At 34.3% G+C, this 23240-nt stretch overlaps 1 protein-coding gene across 23 annotated transcripts in view; it reads left to right on the forward strand.

Annotated features, from left to right (window-relative positions):
* LRRK2 (leucine rich repeat kinase 2) overlaps positions 1-23240 on the forward strand; it is a 145856-nt gene that overhangs the window by 14443 nt on the left and 108173 nt on the right. For 21 of the 23 annotated variants that reach the window (XR_004175965.1, XR_004175966.1, XM_031650155.1 and 18 more), the window contains 8 exon segments: positions 988-1122; positions 3595-3726; positions 9279-9398; positions 10670-10812; positions 10904-10983; positions 12349-12455; positions 16746-16875; positions 19150-19274. Coding sequence is in view for 20 of the 23 variants with exons in the window: in XM_031650155.1 (XP_031506015.1) it covers positions 988-1122; positions 3595-3726; positions 9279-9398; positions 10670-10812; positions 10904-10983; positions 12349-12455; positions 16746-16875; positions 19150-19274 (972 nt within the window). In the remaining 3 variants the exon portion in view is untranslated. 23 annotated transcript variants of the gene reach the window in all.

A 23240-nucleotide genomic window follows, 5' to 3' on the forward strand; every position in this document is an offset into this window, starting at 1 on the left:
GAAATGGGTCACAGCAGTGAAGTGAGCATCCTGCCTGAGGGCACAGAGCTTGTGACAGTACAGTTCAATTAGCAATTATTTTGAGAGCCCCTTTTGTATCATTATGGGAGCCAACCATGCTAGGGGCTTAGATAAGAATGATTTTCGCGGGCCCTGTGTCAGTTATCAGTTTACCAGTCTAATTTCTCGCAGTTCCCAGAATGGGATAGATCACCTAATAACTGAGACAGTTTCATGATGTTCTTCACTTGTTAGAAAAACTTAACTGATTTCGCATTATATTATAGGGACACTGGCATAAAATTAAAAAAAATTAATGTTGATCACTTAGAGTGCCGTATTTTCTAACATATTTCTGGCACCATTCTCAAGCTAGATAAACTAGAATTTTATACATGTTTTTGAGATTGTTGCCCAATAACAATGACTCCAAATGGAACTTACTGGCTTGATCAAATGACTTTAATTGTGAAAATTAATGATCTATATTTTTGCTGTCTGATGGAAAATCACTAAGACAGAGTATTTCAAAGTCTGATTACTTGCCATTTGCTCAAGTTGACAACTCTTGAACTGAAACATTTAGCCGAGCTATCCTTCAGCAGCCTACCATTAATGCCTCCCTTTCAAATATTGCAATATGTCCAATTCCAGTTGGCCATCTTTATTAGTCACTGTCAGTTTTCTCTAGAATTTCCCAAATGAAATTGTAAATAATTTTGTTTTTCTGAGAATGACTTGCTGACTAGCACTTTTACATTTCAAAACATTGAGTACCGAACATAGACTGAAACAAAATTATTTTAATCTCTGTAGCTTGCTTTCCCATTATAACATTCTTAGGAAGGGCTGTTTTCACAGAAATCTATTTTTTATTTAAGGAGATTACATTTTTTTACACAACTATCATGAATGTTGTAATTTTTGAATAATTAAACTTCTGTATCATCTTTAGGCTTATTCAGTATTTTGTCTTTCATTTTTTAGTCTCAGAGGAGCAACTAACTGAATTTGTTGAGAACAAAGATTATATGATATTGTTAAGTGCGTTAACAAATTTTAAAGATGAAGAGGAAATTGTGCTTCATGTACTGCATTGTTTACATTCCCTAGCAATTCCTTGTAAGTAGCATTTATATATGATTTCTTTTTCGTATCTGAAAAATCACAATATATCTCTTTCTGAGTATATTTTAACAATATTTTTATTGTTTAGAAACTTGTGGATGCTAAACCCATTCATTCATTTATCCATTTAATTAATTTACATTAATTGACACTATACTGAAGTTGGCTGTAGGCTTGGTGCTAGAGAAACAATAGTGGAAAATACAAATGTGTTCCTTACCTTTTCAGAGCTTGTAGTACAATGGGGGACACAGATAAGTACAGAGGTGATTACAATGGCAGAAGTGATGGCAGAAGTACCCAGAGTTAGGAGAACAAATAGGAAGTGAGGCAATGTCTCTTAGCCAAGATTGAATAAGTAGAGCTTCCTGTGCACAGAGGTGTGAGCTGAAGTGAGAGTGCAGGCAAAGTGGCCCAGGCAATGGGAATGGTTAGTGTAAAGATGCTGTAGCAAGAGAGAGCAGACTGCCTTCAAGAAGACAAAAGTATCTCAGTAAAGGTGTGGGGTTATGAGTGTGCATGCATGCATGCGTGTGTGCCACTGTGCATGCGCATCCCCAAATATCCTGTCCATTTGTGTTTCATTGACAGAGGCAAGGGAGACCTTGATAAGAGGCAGTGGATGAGGCCAGAGACATGGAGTGGAGAGCATAAAGGGCCTAAAAAGCTGCATGAAGGAGTTTGAATTTTATTGTGATTCTTGATTAGCATTTTGATGATGCTTTGAAATTTAGCCACCTTTTTCACCAAAAAATATTAATCAGAAGAAATTAATTTGATGTGTATGTTACCAATGATTACTAATAAGCTAAAATAATGGCTTATATTCTGTTTTGTTTTGTAAATGCCCATTAACACTTTGTATTTCATGTATTACTTGTGTGGGTTTCTATAGGATATACATATGCATTTATCTAGTGATATTTTCATCCTCACACATGTGAAGTTTTGAGGATTCAACGAGTTAAAAATGTAGAGTAATAAGTGTTCTAAAATCACTGACAGGATTATTACACAATATGTATTTTATATGTATGTTGTATACTATATGTAATTGCATTTATGGTTTCAGATATGGAAATCACTGTGTCAGTCTGAAGGTGTGAGCCTTCAGTGTAGGCAGAGTAAAAACCCAATGCCCTTGTGAAAGAATGCCTTTTTTTTGGTGATGTTTATAAAATCACAACGTTTTCTTATCCACAGGAAATTAAACACTAGAAAGTGGGTGAGGGCTGAACAATAATAGAGAAAGGCCATGCTTTTACATTTCTCTGAGTCATCATTGCCAACAAACTGAATATATTTTTCATTATACTTTTCCTTGGCTATATTTATTCATTTATTTATTTATTTTGGGCTGGCAGTTTTTGGAATCCATTGTTTTCCACCCACATCTGACATAACTCCAGTAAAAATGTGTTGATTCATAATACAAAAGTCAAAGAAAGTGGCAGCTAAAAATTAAGAATCAAGAGTTTTTAAAGCACTGATTCTAACTGAAAAACATTTGCTTTTCAGTCTTTAAGTCTATTGTTCTGAATCAAAGCAGGTAACTCCTTTAACAGACCATTTCCATACATTATTAACTTTTTTTCTATGTTTAAGCATTATAAGACACTTTTTGTGAAAACAGTTGATTAGTTTTGGCTGTGCCAAAACAGATACTAAAATGTTTTGCAAACAGCCCTTTTTTTTTAAAAAAAAAAAGAACAGTTAACATTTGATGCAGAAATAGACATACTTTCTCCATGTAGGTTCACACTTCACTCCCTTTATTGATTAATTGCTTTTTCTGGTAGAGTCTTTCCTTCCTTTCTATTTCACCTGTGTTTGTCCCTTAGACTTATATTTTAATATTGTGCCTCCCCTTTTTCCTTCTCCCATCTTTTCTTCCACCTATTTTGGAGCCTTCAGGACACTTTATTTTGCTGCCTTGTACACTGGTTGCTCTCCTGGAATGGAGGAGGAAACAGATCATAACTGATTTTAACTCTTCTATCTGGTGACATATTCTTGATTTTCTTTCTTTTGGTTGGGGAAAAAAAAATGCAAAAGTCATTATCCAGTGAGGTTGAGCCTCGTTAAGAAAGAGACCCTCCAATTTATTTTTTGAAAACTTAGACCAATACATTACATTTCTAGACTTTCATTTTTAGTACTTTTCATTTCGTTTTCAGTACTAAAAGTACTCTGAATTTTTCCTTTTTTTTGATCTTAAGGCTTTAAGCCAAGAAACAGGAAAGAAGTAAATTTTTCTTAATGCTAAAGATGAGTCCTACATTCCATTATGTTATCAATGAACAGCCTAGAATTTTTTACAGCTGCTTAACGGAACATGATGTTTAAATTTGGAAATGCAGTCATTATGCTGCCATCTATTTACAATCTATATAAGACATCTTTGTATGCATATTTGAAAGGGGAAAATGGTTACCTTATTGATAATTATGATCTCTTCAAATTCAGGCAATAATGTGGAAGTCCTCATGAGTGGCAATGTCAGGTGTTATAATATTGTGGTGGAAGCTATGAAAGCATTCCCTATCAGTGAAAAAATTCAAGAAGTGAGTTGCTGTTTGCTCCATAGGCTTACCTTAGGTGAGTTTCTTAGTTAATATATCATCACAATCTGTATGATATACGTATATATAATATATATATGTTGCATAATGATGGATAAGTAGCATATTGACATACTTTGAATGAAAATATTGTAAAGTCCCAGAAAAAATAAATTAAAAAAAAAAGAAAATACTGTAAATTACCAAACTGTTTTGCTATGTTTAGATGGACTTTTAAAAGGAGTGTCAAAAATAGGTGTGTAGAATGTGAAAGAAGTATTATCTTAATCTTATTTTTATAGAGATAGTTCTATAGATGAGTTTTTTTATTGTTGAGGCTATATTTAAAATATAATTATGTAAGAATTGATATATACAAAAAATATGCATAACATATACAATGTAAAGCATAATGCAAAGAACTCACCATCCAACTTAAATGTTGTATATTCCCAATGAGGGAAGCTACCCTGGGCTGCTTCTTGCCCTTGCTTTCTCTATAGAGGTTAACACTATCCAGAATTTTGTGTTTACAAATCTTTTGCTTTATAAATATGATTTACTACATTTTCATGTTTCTTTAAGTAAATTGTTAACACTTGCCTGCTTTTGCTTCATCACAATGTAATTATATTGTATGTTGTCTTCTGCAATTTTCAGATATCTATACTATGATTATAAGAATCAGAAATATTTTTGCATGTGGTTGCTAGTAGTAGTCTATTATTTGGAAATACCACAATTTATTTTTCCATTTTTCTATCAATGGACATTTGGGTTCTTTCTTGTTTTATGCTACTACTCTCTGTGTTGTTAGGAAAATATAAATAAGGGTTAATATTTTAAAAAATATTTACTTGCCATTTGGTAGGTCCTTCTTTGTGAAATACACAATCTGTCATTTATCAATATTTTTCATAGGATAGTCTGTCTTTTTAAAACTGATTCATAGATTCTCGATAATAATATTTTGATGGTAGGTTATATATATTGAAAATACCTTCCCTTGACTTGTAGCACGTCTTTTCACCATCTTTATGGTGGCTTTTGTGATATAGTTAAATTTAATAATCAGTTCCTTTGTGATTTACTCTTTTTTAATGTATCTTGTTTAAGAAATCTTTCCTTTCCCGAGATAATAAATATATTGTATATTTTATTCCAAATCTTTCTCATTTATTAAACTGTTGCAGTTTGTTTCTGTAAAGAACCCGATTCCCCCTCTTTTTTTCAGTGTGGAGAGCTAGTTACCATCATAGCACAATTTATTAGAGGTTCACCTGTTTCCCAGTTGTGTGGTACACCGACTATATATATTTATGTTTCTGTCCCTGCTGTTCGGTTGCATTAATCTGATTTGTCTGAATCAATATAACACTATTTAAATTAATAGTTCTGTAAGTCCTGATACCTGAAAAGCTAGTAGGTCAAGTCACTATACATTCTTTTTTAGCACAGCTTGCCTTTTTTCTTGGGCCTTTACTATTCCATACATATTTTAGAATTAACTTGTCCAGTTCCTTGGAAAACACTGTTGAGATTTTGACTGGAATTGCACAAAATATGTGATCATTTTAAGAAGAACTGATGTCTTTACATTATAATTTCTTCTATACGTGTCTTGCACATCTTTGTTAGTTATTGCTACATATCTTATTTTTATTATTATTGTAAATGGTATTTCTTTTTACATCGTATTTTTGAATTGTGTTTTCATAAAGAAATGCAAATGATTTTTTTTGTATATTGAGCTAACCTACCTTTCTAAACTCTTCTGTTAATTCTGACAATTTGTTTCCAAATGCTCTTAAGTTTTCTACATAGCAATTATATAATTTGTAAATAATGACAATCTGAGTTCTTCCTTTCTGCTTCTTATATTCTTTATTTCATTTCCTTGTCTTTTTACATGACCCAGAATTATTAATACAGTGTTAAATAGAATCAGTGATAGTAGACATCCTTGTCTTGCTCTTTTTCCTGATTTTAAACAGAATATTTTTAATATTCTCCCATCCAAAATAATGCATCTTACAAGGTTCTACATTTTTAAAAAAAGTTTTAAGAAATTTTATTTTATTTCTTCTTTGCTTTTATTTTTACAATGTGGGCTTTAAAAAATCACAGGTGAATATTTAATTTTATCAAATATACTTAAAATGTAAGTCTTTTTTTTTTCTTTTCATTTTGTTAATATGGAGAAATACATCTACAGGTTTTCTAATACTAAGCTACTTTGCACTTCCTGATAAATTTAACTTGGTCATTTATTAGATTTTTAAAAACACTTCTAAAAAATCTTCTCTGTTTATTTTCGCGTATACCAGGTGAGTTTTGGCAGCCTCTTGTTTTTTTCTTTTTCACCCTTTCTTTTTTTTTAAAAAATCCTTCTATTTCTTTAATGATTAATACATGGCTATTTTGTGTTTTGTATCTGATAACTATATGTAAAGTTCTGGGGACTCTAAACCAACTGCTTCTAGGCTGACTGCCCATCAGTTACGGAGCCTTGTTTTCTTGTATGCTTGTGAGTTTCTCTTTGATTGAGCTTAATATTTGAACATCCTGAGGACTTAAATTAAAGATGCTCTTTCAGAGGTGTTTGCCAGAAGTCAGAGCACAGGACTGACCTGGGGGCAGTTTAGGATCTTAAGATCTAGGCTTAATATGGGAGACTCTGGTTGAATTACCTTACCTTGCAGAGTCTGAAACTAGATTGTTGAATGCAGCGCCGGAATTCATGCTTTCCCTCGAGACTACTCTGGCGTTCAACTCACAGCTCTTGTTTCAGCTTCTTTTTGAACTCCCTGTGCCCCTCAACACACACCTTGGAAACTTCCTTGATATTTTTGTGAGGACAACAATGCGTGTAAAAGGGAGTGGTTGGTGACTAATAAGGAATGATGGCTAACTGTTGGAAATTGATTCTGATGACACTTTCCCAAAAGGATAACCAGGAATATTTTGTGCAAAATTAGGATTATTATAATAGGCATTTAGTTTTTCATCATTACAAATTTTGGGGAAAATCATTAATCATTTGAAAAAACTAATTGACACATCTCCATTGTAGCAACTTGTATTTTCACTTCTAGTATCATGATTATATCCCCTGTATAATTTGGAAATTGATTTTAGCATTAGGAATGTTCCTAGTTTCAGTTAAAATGAATTTTTTGTAAGTTGAATTCTATTTTAAATGCACAACTTTAGTTTGTTATTTCTTTCCTTGATAAGCTTTTATTGAATGTTGTTATATGACTAAGACTGTAAGATGATCATGTTTAATATTTTCACATTTCTTTCATAGTTTCCAAAGTGTATATATATACTTATATATTTGATATGTATGAATCTACTTATGTACTGTATATATAAATATAATAACATTGTATATAAATGTATATAAATATATATACATGTATAGAAATATACATACAAATGTATATACATATATTTATATACAAATGTCTATAAATATAAATACATTTATATATACAATTATAAATACTGTGCATATATATATACACACAGTATATATTTGTATATATAAATGTGTATACACACACACACACACACACACACAGTATTTTTTGATCCATGCAACAATCTTGGGAGATGGGATATTGTTATTATTTGTACATTTACAGATGAGGTCCTGTGGTTCACCAATCTTTGTGTTTTATTCAAGATTATGTAAGCAGTAAGGGGTGAAATCAGGCTGAGAACCCAGATTTCTTCATCCCTAAACAAAGTATTTCTTCTAAAATTTGGTAGCTATTTACTAGTTTATCTCTATCAGGTTACCCTTTATTCATTATTTTTCGTGAGAAGGTTGTAGTTGTACAAACTGGCTGGTATCTGATAATGTTTTAATCTAATTCAAAGTTGATTTCTTAAATCCAGGTGTTAGAGTAGCACACTACTGTACAACTCTCTGTTTCATGTTTTACACAGTCAAGTTACAACTTGCACATGTTACATTAAAATGTGAGTTCGCCTTCATTTCTTGAAATGAGCCAGAGGAAGAAGTGATTTTGTTTTTGTGATTAGGGAAATGCTACTTGACTGCCAAATTGGTCTAGAAGAGCACATTAAAGGTGCTTGATTTTATACTGTTAAAATTAAATAAACCATGGCAACTGTCATGTCATATGCAACTTTTGTATTATTCTGTAAGATTTTTTAAAAATAAAAAGAGATCAAACTGATCTTCAGGTAAAGATGCTTTTTTCTCTTGTTTATCTCTTAGTGAATGATTATTAGTTCCATTTAATGGGTAGAGAATTTATTGTTGCTGTTATTGTTTCAAAAGTAGCTGAATAAAATGCTTAACTTTTTCTTCATAGTTAAAATTAAAACCTCAAGTAAGTAAATATTTAATGTTTTGCCAAATTATGTAATCTAATTATGGGCTTAATGCATTTAAGGACTCTGTACAGTTTGCTATGTATTTTCACACAAGTTGTCTGAACATAGGTCCAGTCTTCCTGCCGTTTTCTGAGTCACACAGTGAGTCAGTGACAGAACAGCTGTAGGCAGTGGTGTGGGTATAATAGGGAAAAGAGAGTGATGGGGACCACCCAAGTTTAGACAAGCTGGTAAAAGTAGAAGAAAATCTTTTTGAAAACACTAGTGATCTTTAAGGGCTGTGGAGAATGTTTGCTTGGTGGGTGAATGTGAAAGAGGCAACAGCATGGGAAGGTGTTGGTAAAGGAGCTCTATAGTTGCTTAAACTGCCTTTTGATTGTGAGGCCGTTGATGAATATTTGGGCTTTAGGTTTTTTATGATACAGGATCTTTTCCATTTCTGGCTTTGTATCTCAGAGATCACTTAGTTACGCTTATAGATGAATAGGAGTTTTAATTTTTTGTTTTAGAAAGAAGCTTGGCGACTGTTAGTGAGTTACAAATAAGCCAAATGGAAAAAGGTACATATTTCTGGAATATCATGTAAAGGTTTTCCTCATAAGGATTTAGACTCTTGGGTGTCATATTAATTCTCAGAAGAATGGGTATAAAAAGATATGGGACTTCTCCCCAGGGTGGGTTGGAGGTGGTGAAATATCTCATTTATTTTAGTTTTTATTTTTTTTTCTGAGATCATCATAGACAAGATCAAATAATGGTAAGCATGCCAATGAATTTTCTGAACACTATTCCTTTAAGTGAAAGAAGAGGGTTTCAGCAAAACTATTTAATATTGGATCTTCTAAAAGACAGATTTAAGAGTTTCATCTTTAAAAGTCAGAAAAATTAAGTTATTTTATACAATGAATATTGCCGTGCCATGTGTAACAGACGTGACATGAGAGGGAATCAGAGAACATGCATTTAATACAACCCAAACTAGTATCATTATTTTTGCTCAGTCACTTCCATTGTCTAAGTAAGATAAATAAATGACAGCATAAAATAAAATTTCAAAACTTTACTCAATCATATTAAGCTATTTTAATTACAGTAAATGTTTTAATGCCGTTAAATATTCATCACCATCCAAAATTATTGATGTAAATAGTGTTATATGTTAAAGGTAATTTAACTTCCATGGATGAGAATTCAGCTAATGTTTCACTTAACTTTTAGGTAATTTTTTTAATATCCTGGTATTAAACGAAGTCCATGAATTTGTGGTGAAAGCTGTGCAGCGGTACCCAGAGAACGCAGCATTACAGATCTCAGCGCTCAGCTGTTTGGCCCTCCTCAGTAAGTAACTTCACTAAAAAGGAGATTCTTCCAGAGGCATTTGACATCAAATATGAACATTGTAACAAGAGAATCATATGTACAGATGGGAGTTCTGTCCTGTGTAGCTCATTTTCTAGTAGAGAATACTTTCAAGGAAACTAACAGTTATGACAAGCATACACATCTCCATGTAGAGTTTTGCTTTACATCATTCTTGATTTAGCTTTGTCACTAAGCAGCTAATCTTTTTTTAAAGAATTTTTACTTGTGGCCGGGCATGGTGGCTCACGCTTGTAATCTCAGCACTTTGGGAGGCCAAGGCGGGTAGATCACAAGGTCAGGAGTTCAAGACCAGCCTGGCCAACATGGTGAAACCTCGTCTCTACTAAAAATATAAAAATTAGCCAGGTGTGGTGGCGGGCGCCTGTAATCCCAGCTACTCGGGAGGCTGAGGCAGGAGAACCGCTTGAAACCAGAGGGTAGAGGTTGCAGTGAGCTGAGATCGTGCCACTGCACTCCAGCCTGGGCAACAAGAATGAAACTCAGTCTCAAAAAAAAAAAAAAAATATTTGTATTTTAAATTCTGGTGTACACGTGCAGGATGTGCAGGTTTTTTACATAGGTAAACGTGTGCCTTGGTGGTTTGCTATACCTATTAACCCATCACCTAGGTATTAAGCCCAGCATGGTTTAGCTATTTTTCCTAATGCTCTCCCTCCCCCAGTCCCATCCCCCAATGGGCCCTAGTATGTATTGTTCCTCTCCCTGTGTTCATGTGTTCTCATTGTTCAGCTCCCACTTATAAGTGAGAACATGCAGTGTTTGGTTTTCTCTTCATGTGTTAGTTTATTTGAGGATAATGGTTTCCAGCTCCATCCGTGTCCCTGCAAAGGACATTATATCATTGCTTTCTATTATTCCATGGTGTATATGTACCACATTTTCTTTATCCGGTCTATGATTGATGGGCATTTGGGTTGATTCCATGTCTTTGCTATTGTGAATAGTGCCGTGATGAACTAATCTTTTCAAATAATCCTTCTCTAGTCTATTAGGTTTTTTTTTTTTTTTTTTGGTACCCTCTTCCTCATTTTATTATTTATCTGTATAGGATGGTAGTATTATGAGGTGTGTAATATATCAAAAATTATCTTTATAATTGACCAAGGCTTCTACTAAAGCACACCTCATTCTGTTGGTAATATTTCAAAATATTGAATTAGAGTTGGTCAAACTGTTAAGTAAATCATATATATAATGTTTTTATTTATTTTTTAATTTTTTTCAAGCTGAGACCATTTTCTTAAATCAAGATTTAGAGGAAAAGAATGAGAATCAAGAGAATGATGATGAGGGAGAAGAAGTTAAATTGTTTTGGCTGGAAGCCTGTTACAAAGCGTTAACGTGGCATAGAAAGAACAAGCACGTGCAGGTTGGACTCTCATAAATATTAGAGTTAACTCAAAATTGTGTTTTCTAATCATTTATATTTTGACAGATTTCTTTTTTCTCCCCTAATCCAGGAGGCTGCATGCTGGGCACTAAATAATCTCCTTATGTACCAAAACAGTTTACATGAGAAGATTGGAGATGAAGATGGCCAGTCAGTAGTTTTGATTTTATATGATAGAAAATTTCAGTTATATTTTAAATCAATACCTACAAAATACTTTAACCATAACTTTTATTGTTAGAAATATTTTTGATACAGCCTTTTAGTTTTAGATGTTGCTGCCAAATAGTAGTATGTATGTAGCATTTTGATCTCATTACCTCCAGGAGTTAGAAAAGGTAGCATGTTTGAGAGTTATTATTGAGAGATTTGGAATCAAGAGTCATTTGGTAATTCACAAATCATGGAGAAAGAATCTGTTTCCTGGCTGATCGTTTTAAAATGCCATATTAATTCTTCTTGAGTGATAGAAATTGCAGAGCCATCTGTGATCATTTCTTCTGTGGTGACTAGCCAGCAGGTTGTCAATATCAGGAATTAGATTTGGTTAGAGAGCTCCCTATGATGAGTTCCCATCTGATGTGACAGAGTTGACCTGTCTTCTTTTGAGAGGGTTATTTGAAGCTGTCATCTCCAGATAACTCTTTCACTAGGAGTGCCATTCAAACATCATAAGACTGGCACTCTCTCCCAAAGATACAAACTGTAGCAAGGAGTTTTGTGCATATCAGGTTTGTTTCATATCTGTGAGCCTTTGTGTTTTATGGCAACTGATTATGCTTGTGCTATTTGCAATGGATATCCTCTGGGTTTTAAATTGTGAATGACTTATTTTGGAAACAAATAGTAGTATTCTACATCTGAAATCTTGACAGTCTATTTGTTTAATTATCTATTGCTGATAAGAGGGGAATTAATAACACAGATGCTACTTAATTAAACATTTTCATTTTGACAAGAAACAGTCGTTCTTTTGAAAACTATGCTAAATTGGCATCTTCATAATCTCGTGTTGAGCAAGGCTTCTGGAGATTAGGGTAAGGGAGAGTCATGTTGCAGTTTATAAATTTTAGTTCATAGGATACCTGTTTCTCAATATCCGTAAGAGAACTTTAAAATAAATATATTATTAAAACAAAGAAAATAAATTTATGTTGTGCATCTTTAAAACCTATCTTGCTTCTTGACAGTTTTTTATTGTTCTTTTCTTTTTACCATTATCTTCTTTTCCTCACTTTACGTTTTTCCTCAACATCTCTTTACATATCTGCTAAGCTTCTTTATTTCTCTCTGCTGCTTATTGGTTTTTGAAAAAGCATAAAAATACTAATTTATTAGTATTTAATTAATTTGAGTCTTAAAAATGAACTATAATTAACTCTTGTAAGGGGAGGTGGCATAAAATATTGTTTACATGCTCTTAATTGTTGTTAGAGATATTTGATAATGGTAAGTGAGAATTTGAGATAATTATTTAAAAGATTACTGCTAACATTTTCGTTGAATTTTTGAAAGTTTCCCAGCTCATAGGGAAGTGATGCTGTCCATGCTGATGCATTCGTCATCAAAGGAAGTTTTCCAGGCATCTGCTAATGCATTGTCAACTCTTTTAGAACAAAATGGTAAGCAGTGTGCCATATTTTCAAATAAAGGGAAACACATTTTTGTGGTAGTTTTAATTATAAAAGCTATATATTGTGAGAAACTTACATAATTTATAAAGCTATATATTGTGAAAGATATCTCTGTGTGTAGAGATATATTGGCATGTGGATTATGAACATATAGGTAAAAGGATGAAGAATAAAATAAACATTTATTGTGTATTTTTCTGGACTTCTATGTGTAAACACACACAACATATACAAAATTTTACATATTTTGTAGAAATATTATACTCTTTCATAACAAAATTTTATTTTCTTTTTTATGTTGATACATGTGTATTCTCACATTATCATTTTTTATTTTTAATTTTTAAAATTAATTTTTGTTTTTAGATATGGTCTCACTCTGTCACCTAGGCTGGAGTGCAGTGGCATGATCATGGCTCACTACAACCTCAAACTTTTAGACTCAGGTGATCCTCCCACCTCAGCCTCTTGAGTAGCTGGGACTACAGGTGTGCACTGCCATGCCTGGCTAATTTTTTGCAGAGATGGTGTTTTGCCATGTTGCCCAGGCTGGTCTCGAATTCCTGGGCTCAAGCAATCGATCTGCCTTGGCCTCCCAAGTGCTGGGATTACAGGCTTGAGGCACTGTGCCCAGCCCAAATTATCATTTTTAAAAGCTATGTAGTTTTTCATTGCATGCCTGTATTCTATTTTATGAACCAATTTCTTATTAATGAAGTTTTAGTTTGTGTCTAGTGGGATGTTTCTGAAACCCATAATACATACCAATGATCACTTTCCTCCTCTGTTTTCCTTTATACATGGTTCCTATTATTTTCTTGGGAAAATTTCATAGAAATGCAACTGGGCAGAAAGCTATTCACCATTTTAAAATCTGGTAAAATTGTCTATTATAAATTTTCACACTATACTTTTTAAAAAAATGGTTCTTTACATATAATTCTTATAAGTCTTATAGCTTTGTATAATTAGGAAGAGAAAATGGCTTGTATACCTTCAGAAAGACGTGAGTTTTAAGCTTATGGTTCAGGCTGCTCAAATTTCTTCCCCAGTAAACAGGAATACTGACAGAAATCCTTAGGTGAAAACTCATCATAAAGGCATTGGGACTTGGCAGCTTTTGTAGGATATTTTTATAGGGCGAAAAATAGAGAAAAGCACTGAAAGCCAGAGACAGAGACCAGTGTAAGCACCAGCTTTTAATAGAGAACCTGGGTAGGGTGGAAAAAAAAAAATAAAGCCACCACCTCATGCATGTTTCTTTATATTATTATTGAAGCTAAATAAAGAGGAAAATCATTTCTTCTTCCTCTTCCTCCTTTTTCATCTCACCTCTCTGATGGCACTTTAATAAAACGCTTGGAGTGGCAAGGGCACTGACAGACAGACAGGGGCTGCTCTCAAGGATAATGAGTCCGAGTAACAGGGGAAGGAGAGGAAATCGCTGTTCTCGAATCTCTCATATTCTACTGTGCAGTTAAAGAGGTCTGGACAGGGATTTCACTCCCAAAAATGAGGACTGGACTTTGTGGCTTCTGTTGAGGCACCTTGGAGTGGAGGTAGACTTTTACTATGTACAGACAACATTGCGTTGGTGACGTCATTCATAACCACCTGGAAATCTCCTTTGATATGCAAATTAAACAACCAAAACTTTGTGAAATTTCGACTGCTTCCTATTATGATGTCTGAGGACTGGTTACATTCACAGTACACCCTGATGTCTTCGTTCAGTTCTCTGCTCTTTCTAGTTCCCTACTTCTTTGTTCCTGACCACCTGTCAGGTAAAATGTCTTCAGATCCTTTTGTATTGTCTTTGGAGTTCTGCCTTAATAAAGCACGAAGAACTTGAGTAGCTCATTCATCACCTTTCTTGGGCAATTTCTCATTGAAAGACACTTGAGAACCTTTGGGTGTACAGAGCTGGGCATGGCTTTTTTAGAAAAATGGCTACACTGGCAGGCAGAAGAACTGGGTCCTTGGAACCATGGAGGTCCCAAGGTTGCACACATCTTGTGTGACATTTTCCATTCAATTAATTAACTAATATTCATTGAGCTCCCAAGTGTCTAGTGTCTGTAGGCACTTGGGATACATTCATTAAGTAAAAATCCCAGGCTCATGGAATTTAAACTGTAGTGGGGAAGATAATAAGACTAACTAAAATATGTAATATTTGAGGCAGTTAACAATAAAAAATGAAGCAAGGAAGGAGAATATGATACGTTAGAAATCAGAGGAGATGAAGTTGTGAATAGGCAGCCAGGAAAGAAGGTGTCTATTGAGTAAGACCTGCAGGGCGTTGCATATTGTTTTTTGCCTCTTAAAGCAGTTAATTTCCTGTTAAAATGGAGTGGATGAGATCAGGAGTATTATGTAGATAGCTGGTAGATGCGATAGCATGTAAAATGTTCTATAAAGTCTGACGTGACTTTATGATGAAATTTCTTCTCCTAGGTTTATTGCTTGCAATTTTCAAGTCACACATTGGGTTACTGTCTAGGATAGTGATTCTTAAAGTGTGGTTCCTGGACCAGCAGCATTTGCTGGGGAAACTTGATAAACAATGTAAATTCAAGGGCCCCATACAGACCTTCTGAATCATAAACCCTGGAGTTGAGACCCAGCAATCCATGTTTTAACAAGCTCTCTAGGTGATTCTGATGCACGCTACAGTTTGAGAACCACTGATCTAGTGTTGTTTTTGTCTTTTAAAGCGTCGTCTTGGCTAGAAGCTAGCCACTTTGGGAAAGGTTGTTACAACTTCTGATGTGATCGAGCAAAGTAACCAACTGTTTATTGTATATTAACGTGTGCTATTCTGAATGTGTTTAAAAGATACGAGTTTTTCAGGTTCTGGCAGTATTGTAGAATGTGTATGTGATTTCTATTTGTTTCCATGTTTTGTCCTATCTTCTTGAGATAGACTACTTATTTTATTTATTTTTTATTTATTTATTGTTATTTATTTTTTTATTATTATACTTTAAGTTCTGGGGTACATGTGCATAACGTGCAGGTTTGTTACATATGTATACTTGTGCCATCTTGGCGTGCTGCACCCATCAACTCGTCAGCACCCATCAACTCGTCATTTACATCAGGTATAACTCCCAATGCAATCCCTCCCCCATCCCCCTCCCCCCTCCCCATGATAGGCCCTGGTGTATGATGTTCCCCTTCCCGAGTCCAAGTGATCTCATTGTTCAGTTCCCACCTATGAGTGAGAACATACGGTGTTTGGTTTTCTGTTCTCGTGATAGTTTGCTGAGAATGATGATTTCCAGCTGCATCCATGTCCCTACAAAGGACACAAACTCATCCTTTTTTATGGCTGCATAGTATTCCATGGTGTATATGTGCCACATTTTCTTAATCCAGTCTGTCACTGATGGACATTTGGGTTGATTCCGAGTCTTTGCTATTGTGAATAGTGCCGCAATAAACATACGTGTGTATGTGTCTTTATAGCAGCATGATTTATAATCCTTTGGGTATATACCCAGTAATGGGATGGCTGGGTCATATACTTATTTTAAAAGCAGTACTTAAGTTAAAACTTTTTATGTTTCTTTTTCTGCCACTTTCAAAGTGTTGAATCACAGTGTGTAATGTTGGAATTGATATTTTTATAGAGGCTTCAAGACAATTGATGTTTATGTGGAAACTTGAAGACAACAGATTTATGTTTAGTGAAGGAAGTTTATTGCAAAGAGGAAAATTGGCCTGTTGTGATGGCTCATGCCTGTAATCTCAGCACTTTGGGAGGCCAAGGCAGGAGGATTGCCTGAGCTCAGGAGTTCAAGACCAGGCTGGGCAACATAGTGAGATCCCCTCTCTACAAAATATTAACAAAAATTAGCCAGGCATGGTGGCACACTTGTAGTTCCTGCTACTTGGAAGCTGAGACAGGAGGATCACTTGAGGCCAGGAAGTTAAGGCTGCAGTAAGCTATGATCTTGCTACTGCACCCCAGCCTTGGCAACAGCGAGCGATGCTGTTACAGAAAGCAACAACAGCAAAAAAAGAGGAAAATTATTGCTTAATCATTATTGCTGGAATATAGTTACTTTTCACAAATAAATGAAATACCAGTTGTAAAGCATATCTCTATGTTTCCTAGAGTTTGGCATTACTTTGTGAAAATAACCATAATTACTTATATTCTGTGTAAATGCTTTCCATTTCTTTGTATATGATGGACTATATTCTAAATCTTATGGTAAAATTATGAAAATATGCTTTCATATCCATAAGTGACACTTTAAAAAATCTCAGTTAATTTCAGAAAAATCCTGTTGTCAAAAGGAATATACCTGAATGTTTTGGAGTTAATGCAGAAGCATCTACATTCTCCTGAAGTGGCTGAAAGTGGCTGTAAAATGCTAAATCATCTTTTTGAAGGAAGGTAATATAGATTCATTAACTTGTACAGAATATATCATATTAGGCCAGGTAGAATATCAATATTTCAAGCATATTTCTAACAATGAAAAGAAAAAGAAAAACGTAAGACACTTGAAAATTGAAGCATTTTGCAATGTAATCTCGTGTCACTAGTACCATAGACTTACTTTATCTGAACACTGAAAGGAATGGCAAGATTGTGGAAACATGTTGAAGGTTTGGTTTTGAACCTGATGCTTGATGTTGACTATATTTTGAAAAGTGGTAATTGTATAGCACATAGCATACAGCAGTTTTTCTAATATTGTGTGTGTGAAAGTTATAAAAGATAAAATCAGGATATAGCTTCCTAATTGTTGTTCTTTCACAACGAATATATTATTCCTTCATTTGAATGAACTTTGGCTTCTCTTCCTGCTCTCAATCTTTAGTTAGGGAAGATTTTAACTACATCTAGTCCAAGTGCAGAGATGTTAAGATTATACAGCTGCTGGTTAGTGGCACAACAGAGACCAGATCCTTTGATCTATGTATGGATGGTGGTGGGATAGAGTGGGATGAGGTGGGGGTGAGGGGTGGTAGGTGTGGGCAGAACTTGTGGCTTAAAAAAAAAAACCTGTTTAAAAGACGAAAAATGAATAATATGCAGAAGGTACCTACTGTAGAATAGGCTCAGTGCCTTTTTGCATTTCGTTAAGCCAAAAAATATGATGTAAATTTGGCATTGTCTGAGTAAATTTCAAACAAAAAGAGGCTATATAGAAAACTCTCATGTGTAGACAAAATAATTGGCACAGAAGTTGCAGTAAAAACTAATTTTGTTCCTGGCTTTGCCACTAATTTGAGCCAACTGTTTCATCTCTAAAACTTCATGTTCCTCATTGGTAAAGAAGAATGGTAATAACAGCCTTGAAAGTTGTAAGCTTAGAATGTAAGGATTAAATAAATTAATTTTTACAAAGGGATTAGGATAATGCCTGCTACATTTTAAGCACTCAACAAATTATATCTATTGTTATACTGTTATTAAGTGTGAATAGATGAAGTGCATGTAGCATGAAATGTAACATAACTGCAGACTTGTAAGAAGTAGGGTTACACTGTTTTTAACATCAGTCTAGCTAATCTATGTTTATGTATCTCTTTAAGTGGTATTTCTCTTATTTAAATGTTGTTTTTGAACACTGAGATGAAAAGTTTATCTTAAATGTTGATTTTAATGGCGCTGAAAGTGTGCAAACCTTTATAAATGAGGCACAAAAACAGTGGAATAAACTCCAGTCTAGGATTCTGTAGATTCTGGGCAAGCGATTTGATGTTTCTGGCTGCATGCTCTTAAGTAAAATGTGTACAGTTGCAGTCCTGGAGATTCCACATTGGCTCTGGCAATGTGTCTGCCCCTAGAGAACTCATGTTAGTTGAGAGACTGATATGTAAACAGGTTATTATAATACAGTCTCAGAATGCAGTAGCAGTAGTGTGTAAAATACACAATGGTAAGAGTAGAGTGGACCCAGCTGGGGTTACCTAAGGAGGGCAGGCTCCAACAGAGGGATGTGTTTAAACTGGGACTTTAAGTTGGAAAAGAAGGAGTGTATCTCAGTGTCCACAGAACCATGCAAAGTGAGAACATGGTTCTGATATGCACAAGTTTCAGTTAGCAAGTAAAGCAAGGATTGACTGTATTAAAGTTCATAGTACCTACCGCATTCTAGTCAAGTGACATTTGCTCATATGTAAAAGAAAGAATAGCTAAAATACCTTAGAGAAAACAAGACTGTAAAACAAATTAAAAATAATTAAGGATACTATATAAGAAGTCCAGTGATGTTAATCTGGAAGAGGAAGGTTCATGTGCTGTAAGGAGGCCTTATCTTGGGGTCAGACAAGTTTGGGTACCAGCCTTGTCTCTGTCACTTTCTAGTGACAAAACCTGAATATTTAACCTCTATCTGCCTAAGTTCTTCATGTAGAAAATGGGGATAATAACACCTACCTCCTGGGATTGTTGTCATTGACCCATCCTAGGTCAGAAGAATGTTGTTAGTTTTATGAAATGAAATAATTCCCAGGTTACTATGAATTCTATCTTATGAGTTCAAAGTTTAGACAATTAAAATTATGTATGCTTATACTGCTGATTTCAAATGCATTTTCATATAGTCTTTCCTGATAAAATATATTGGTTCTGTCCTCCTGTACTTACTTCAATTTGGTGTTTATACCATTGAATCAGATCGGTCTTCCAATAAACATGCCAATTTTATATCCCCAGCAACACTTCCCTGGATACAATGGCAGCAGTGCTCCCCAAAATAGTAACAGTTATGAAAAGTCATGAGACATCATTACCAGTGCAGCTGGAGGCGCTTCGAGCTATTTTACATTTTATAGTGCCAGGTAAGTTACATAGTTGATTGTGAGAAGAGATAACAATTTAAAGGGATTTTTGACTTTTCATGAAATAGCAATTTTCTAGGCAAATATTAAAAGACTAGTTTCTGTTGACTAAATGTAAATCTTTCTGTTACACCAAAAACAAAAATAGGGGTTAAATATGATGCAGAATTGGCATTTAGATTAATTTTTATAAAACATATGAAATTCAGTAATTTATTTATTTTAAATAACTACAATGTAAGATGTGGAGATTTTATTTTTAAGGCGAGTGTTCATCTCTGATAATTGTTTTCTATTTTTGTTGCTGTGACCTGAGTTCAAGCTTTTTTTCACTTGTTTGAATTGTACTATTAGCTAATTTTCATGCCTATTCTCTTCCTTCATTTCCATCCTTTTCTTACTCTGTGATTGAATTAATCTTTCTCCAATATGGCGTGTACTCATTTACCTCAATGGCTTCCACCCACCACCCACCTTTAATTCCTACTTACATCTGTTATCACCTTATTTGTTCTCAAAAGCCCCTTTAAAATACCCATGTCTCTATTCATTCAGCACATTTATTAGGTGCTTCTTATGGTCTAAGCACTGTGATGCTGTTAAGCTTTGAAAGATGAATTGGAAAAAAAGCACAACTGTACTATTATAGGAGCTTAGAGGTAGATGGACGTGTAAATAGTTAATTAACAGGCAGTGTGAGAGGGGCCATGATAGATGCATGTATAAAAGGCTTTGAGAATATTGATTGAGGCACAAATAATTTCTTCAGAGGAGTAGGACAGAGATTATAATATTTGAGGTGGAAGGGTAAATAGAGCTGACCTGGCAGAAAGACGAAGGAGGACATTTCAAGCAGAAGAACATGCACATGGTCAGGGGTGAGTGAGGCACAGAGGATGAGGAGAGTAGTGCATGGGGATGAGTGTGGAAGGACAGGCTGAGGCCCAAAGAAAAGGGGCTTGAATGCAGTGTTGAAAAATCTATGCCTTGTAACAATGGAAGTTAATCCAAGTTTATGAAAAGTGTTTACAGATTGTAGTGTCACACCGAATTTTGCAACTAAAGACAATAGCATTGTGGTGTAGAGGATGATAGACAGGGAGAGAGACTATATGAAAGGAGATTGGGTTGGAGGTCTGTGGTAGTCAAGTGAGACCCGGTGAAGGAACCCTGCAGGGGGAAACACAGATGAGAGGGCAGATTGGACAGATGGTTGGGAGATCTGTTTGATGTGACATCGTGGTCCCTAAGTATGAGGGATGATGCTTTGTTCTGTGAAGTTCCCAATCTTTTGCAGTCATTTTTGCTTTGTTCTTTTAAAATGAAATCTTCCTAAATCTATCATTTTCTCTAGTTATATAGACATTTTATGTTTCTCTGTATAAGAGTATTATTCAATATAAAAGTTTTTTAAGGACAGAGCTTTCTTCAGTCATGTTTTTCCAGTCCTCTGGTAGCTATTCAATCAGTGTTTTAAAAATTGAATCATGGTGTCCTATTCATAGTTTCAGCTTAATTTTGAGACATAATTTAACAGATGTAATTTTACTTGCAAATATTATTGCAGGTTTTATTGAATTTTATTTTTAGATTGTAATTAAAAACAATAAAAATGCCTTTTGATTATCCTTAAAGTTGACAGCCTTATTCTTTTGAGAGAGGTTTTGAGTTTTAAAGATAACCAGAGGACACTCAAAAACCGTATCTGTTAATGAAATAATATTCTTTTAGTCCAAAAGTAAGTTTGGAATACAGTGTTTCTTTTATTTTATTGTTCTTAAACTGACCCTGAAGCAAAATTGTTAGTCAGCAATCAATCAGATGTATTATGGGTGCCCTTGAAAATAATCACTTGAGGACTGTACTTCATGTACAAAAATACATTTTATAAACATATCAGTATGTGTACATTCTTCTGGTAGGTAAAGGCTTAATCATTTACTCTATGCTAACATATTATACTACCACATTACACCATACTGTATTGTACCCTACCATCATGTACCATGCCGTGCAGTACCATATCATTCTAGGTATCAACAAGGAACTATGGTAGCAATACTCTGGTAGTTTCTAGGTTGAATATGATTCTGTTTTGAACATGCTAAGTTGAGGTTCTTATAAGATACCTAGGTGTACATGTATTCATTTATTAACTAGATTATATTCAGGTTTTTTAGTGGCAAAGATGTACGTTATGGCAAATGTGTATAATTTAGTGTCCAATTAAGGATAGCATATTGCATCTAGTGTATGTATCTTAAGTTTCTTCCAATTTATTACTGTACATTTTCTCTTTTACTTTATAACAACTTGTTGAAGACATTGAACTGGTTGCTTTAAGAAAATAATAATAAAGACCCAGTTACTTCAATAAAATATCATTTGACTTGTTGTTTCTTGAGTTACTGCTAGTTTTAGAGGAAATAATGTGAAGTTCTTTAAGAAGGGATATAGGCGAATAGGGAAGTATACAGAGGAGAGTGATTAGGGAGATAAAAGCACATCAAAAAGAGCAATAAAAGGAACTGAGATTGTTTTATTTGAAGAAGAGATGACTCAAGGGGATATGAAACTTTGTTAAAATCTACTCACTTACAACCAGTAACAGTAATAATACTAAACGAACATGGAGAACTTAAAAAGTGTTAGTCATTGTTTGAAGTGTTTTAAGTATATTAACTCTTTCAATTCTCACAATACTCCATGAGGCAGATATTATTATTAGTATTATTATTATTTTGGTATTGTATGGACAACAAAACTGAGGCATAGAATTGTAGAGATTTTTAAGGTCAGGCCTCATATAACAGCACCAGATTTTCAGCGTATGCAGGCTGATTCCAGAGTAGGCATTTTAAAATAAATGTTTGTGCAACAAGTTTGTCCTGAACAACTGTTGTGTTTAAAGCACTATGTCTAGAATCCTTAAGGTCTGGGGAGATGATGAGGTTATGGACACTGCTCTCAAAAAAATGTACCATCTGCACAACTTAAAGGACTGTTATGTAGAAAGGAGATTATATCCATTTGAATAGTAGGACCTCAAGTGATAGAACAAAGACTGGAGAAGAAATTTACAGGAATGTTCATTTGGTCTTAATATAAGGAAGATGTTTAGTAAAACCCATTACATGTAGCATGATGTTTTTACTACTCAAACAGGCCAGTTTTAGTGGTCACATTTTCTTAAGGCATAATAGGCAGCCTCAGAAGTTAGTGTGGTCTTGGTCACTGGAAATGATACACAGAGAGTTTAAGGGACTTGCCCCAGACCACACGACTGCAGTGAATGTCAGAAGCTCTTTGAATACATTTTAAAATAAGGACTGAAAGTTGGAGTAGGGTGGTTATCAAGGCTGCCTTCTTTACCATAGTATTCCCAGCATTTAACAAAATCCTTGGCATGTAATTGGAATTCAAATTCTTCTTAAATAAATGAAAAACCTGCTGTAGCCAGCTTATAGTTTGTATTAATGTAGATTATTAAAGTGGAAGATTATAAATGATTGTTAACAATTATGTCTATAATCTTAGGTTTGGAAAACATTATTCATTCATAATATTTTTACTTACATGTTATATTACATTTTTGACTTGTAGTGTTTTTAGCATAGTTCAGCTATAGTGTAGCTTAATAAGGAATATGATATTTTAAAAATAACAATGCTATTCTATAGCCTTTACAGGACTTCTAAAAAACGACATGTTCTCTACCACTTTAATACTGAAACTCAAATCTTATTTTTTGCCACGATTATTCCAGCTACTCTTTTTTGCCTACTTTTCATTTCTGACCTTTTTATGTTGTAGTCCAAATAACTTTGAACTTTTCTCAAGTTGTCCATTGTTGCATACAAATCTTCCAGCATCTTAAAGCACAGCCTACTCACACAAAAAAGTGATTGCTTGCCGCAGAAAATTGCTTCACCATCATAATTTTTTGCTACTTCAAATTCAGTAAGC

This window comes from Papio anubis, chromosome 9 (assembly GCF_008728515.1).
Source record: "Papio anubis isolate 15944 chromosome 9, Panubis1.0, whole genome shotgun sequence".
Classification (NCBI taxonomy): Eukaryota; Metazoa; Chordata; class Mammalia; order Primates; family Cercopithecidae; genus Papio; species Papio anubis.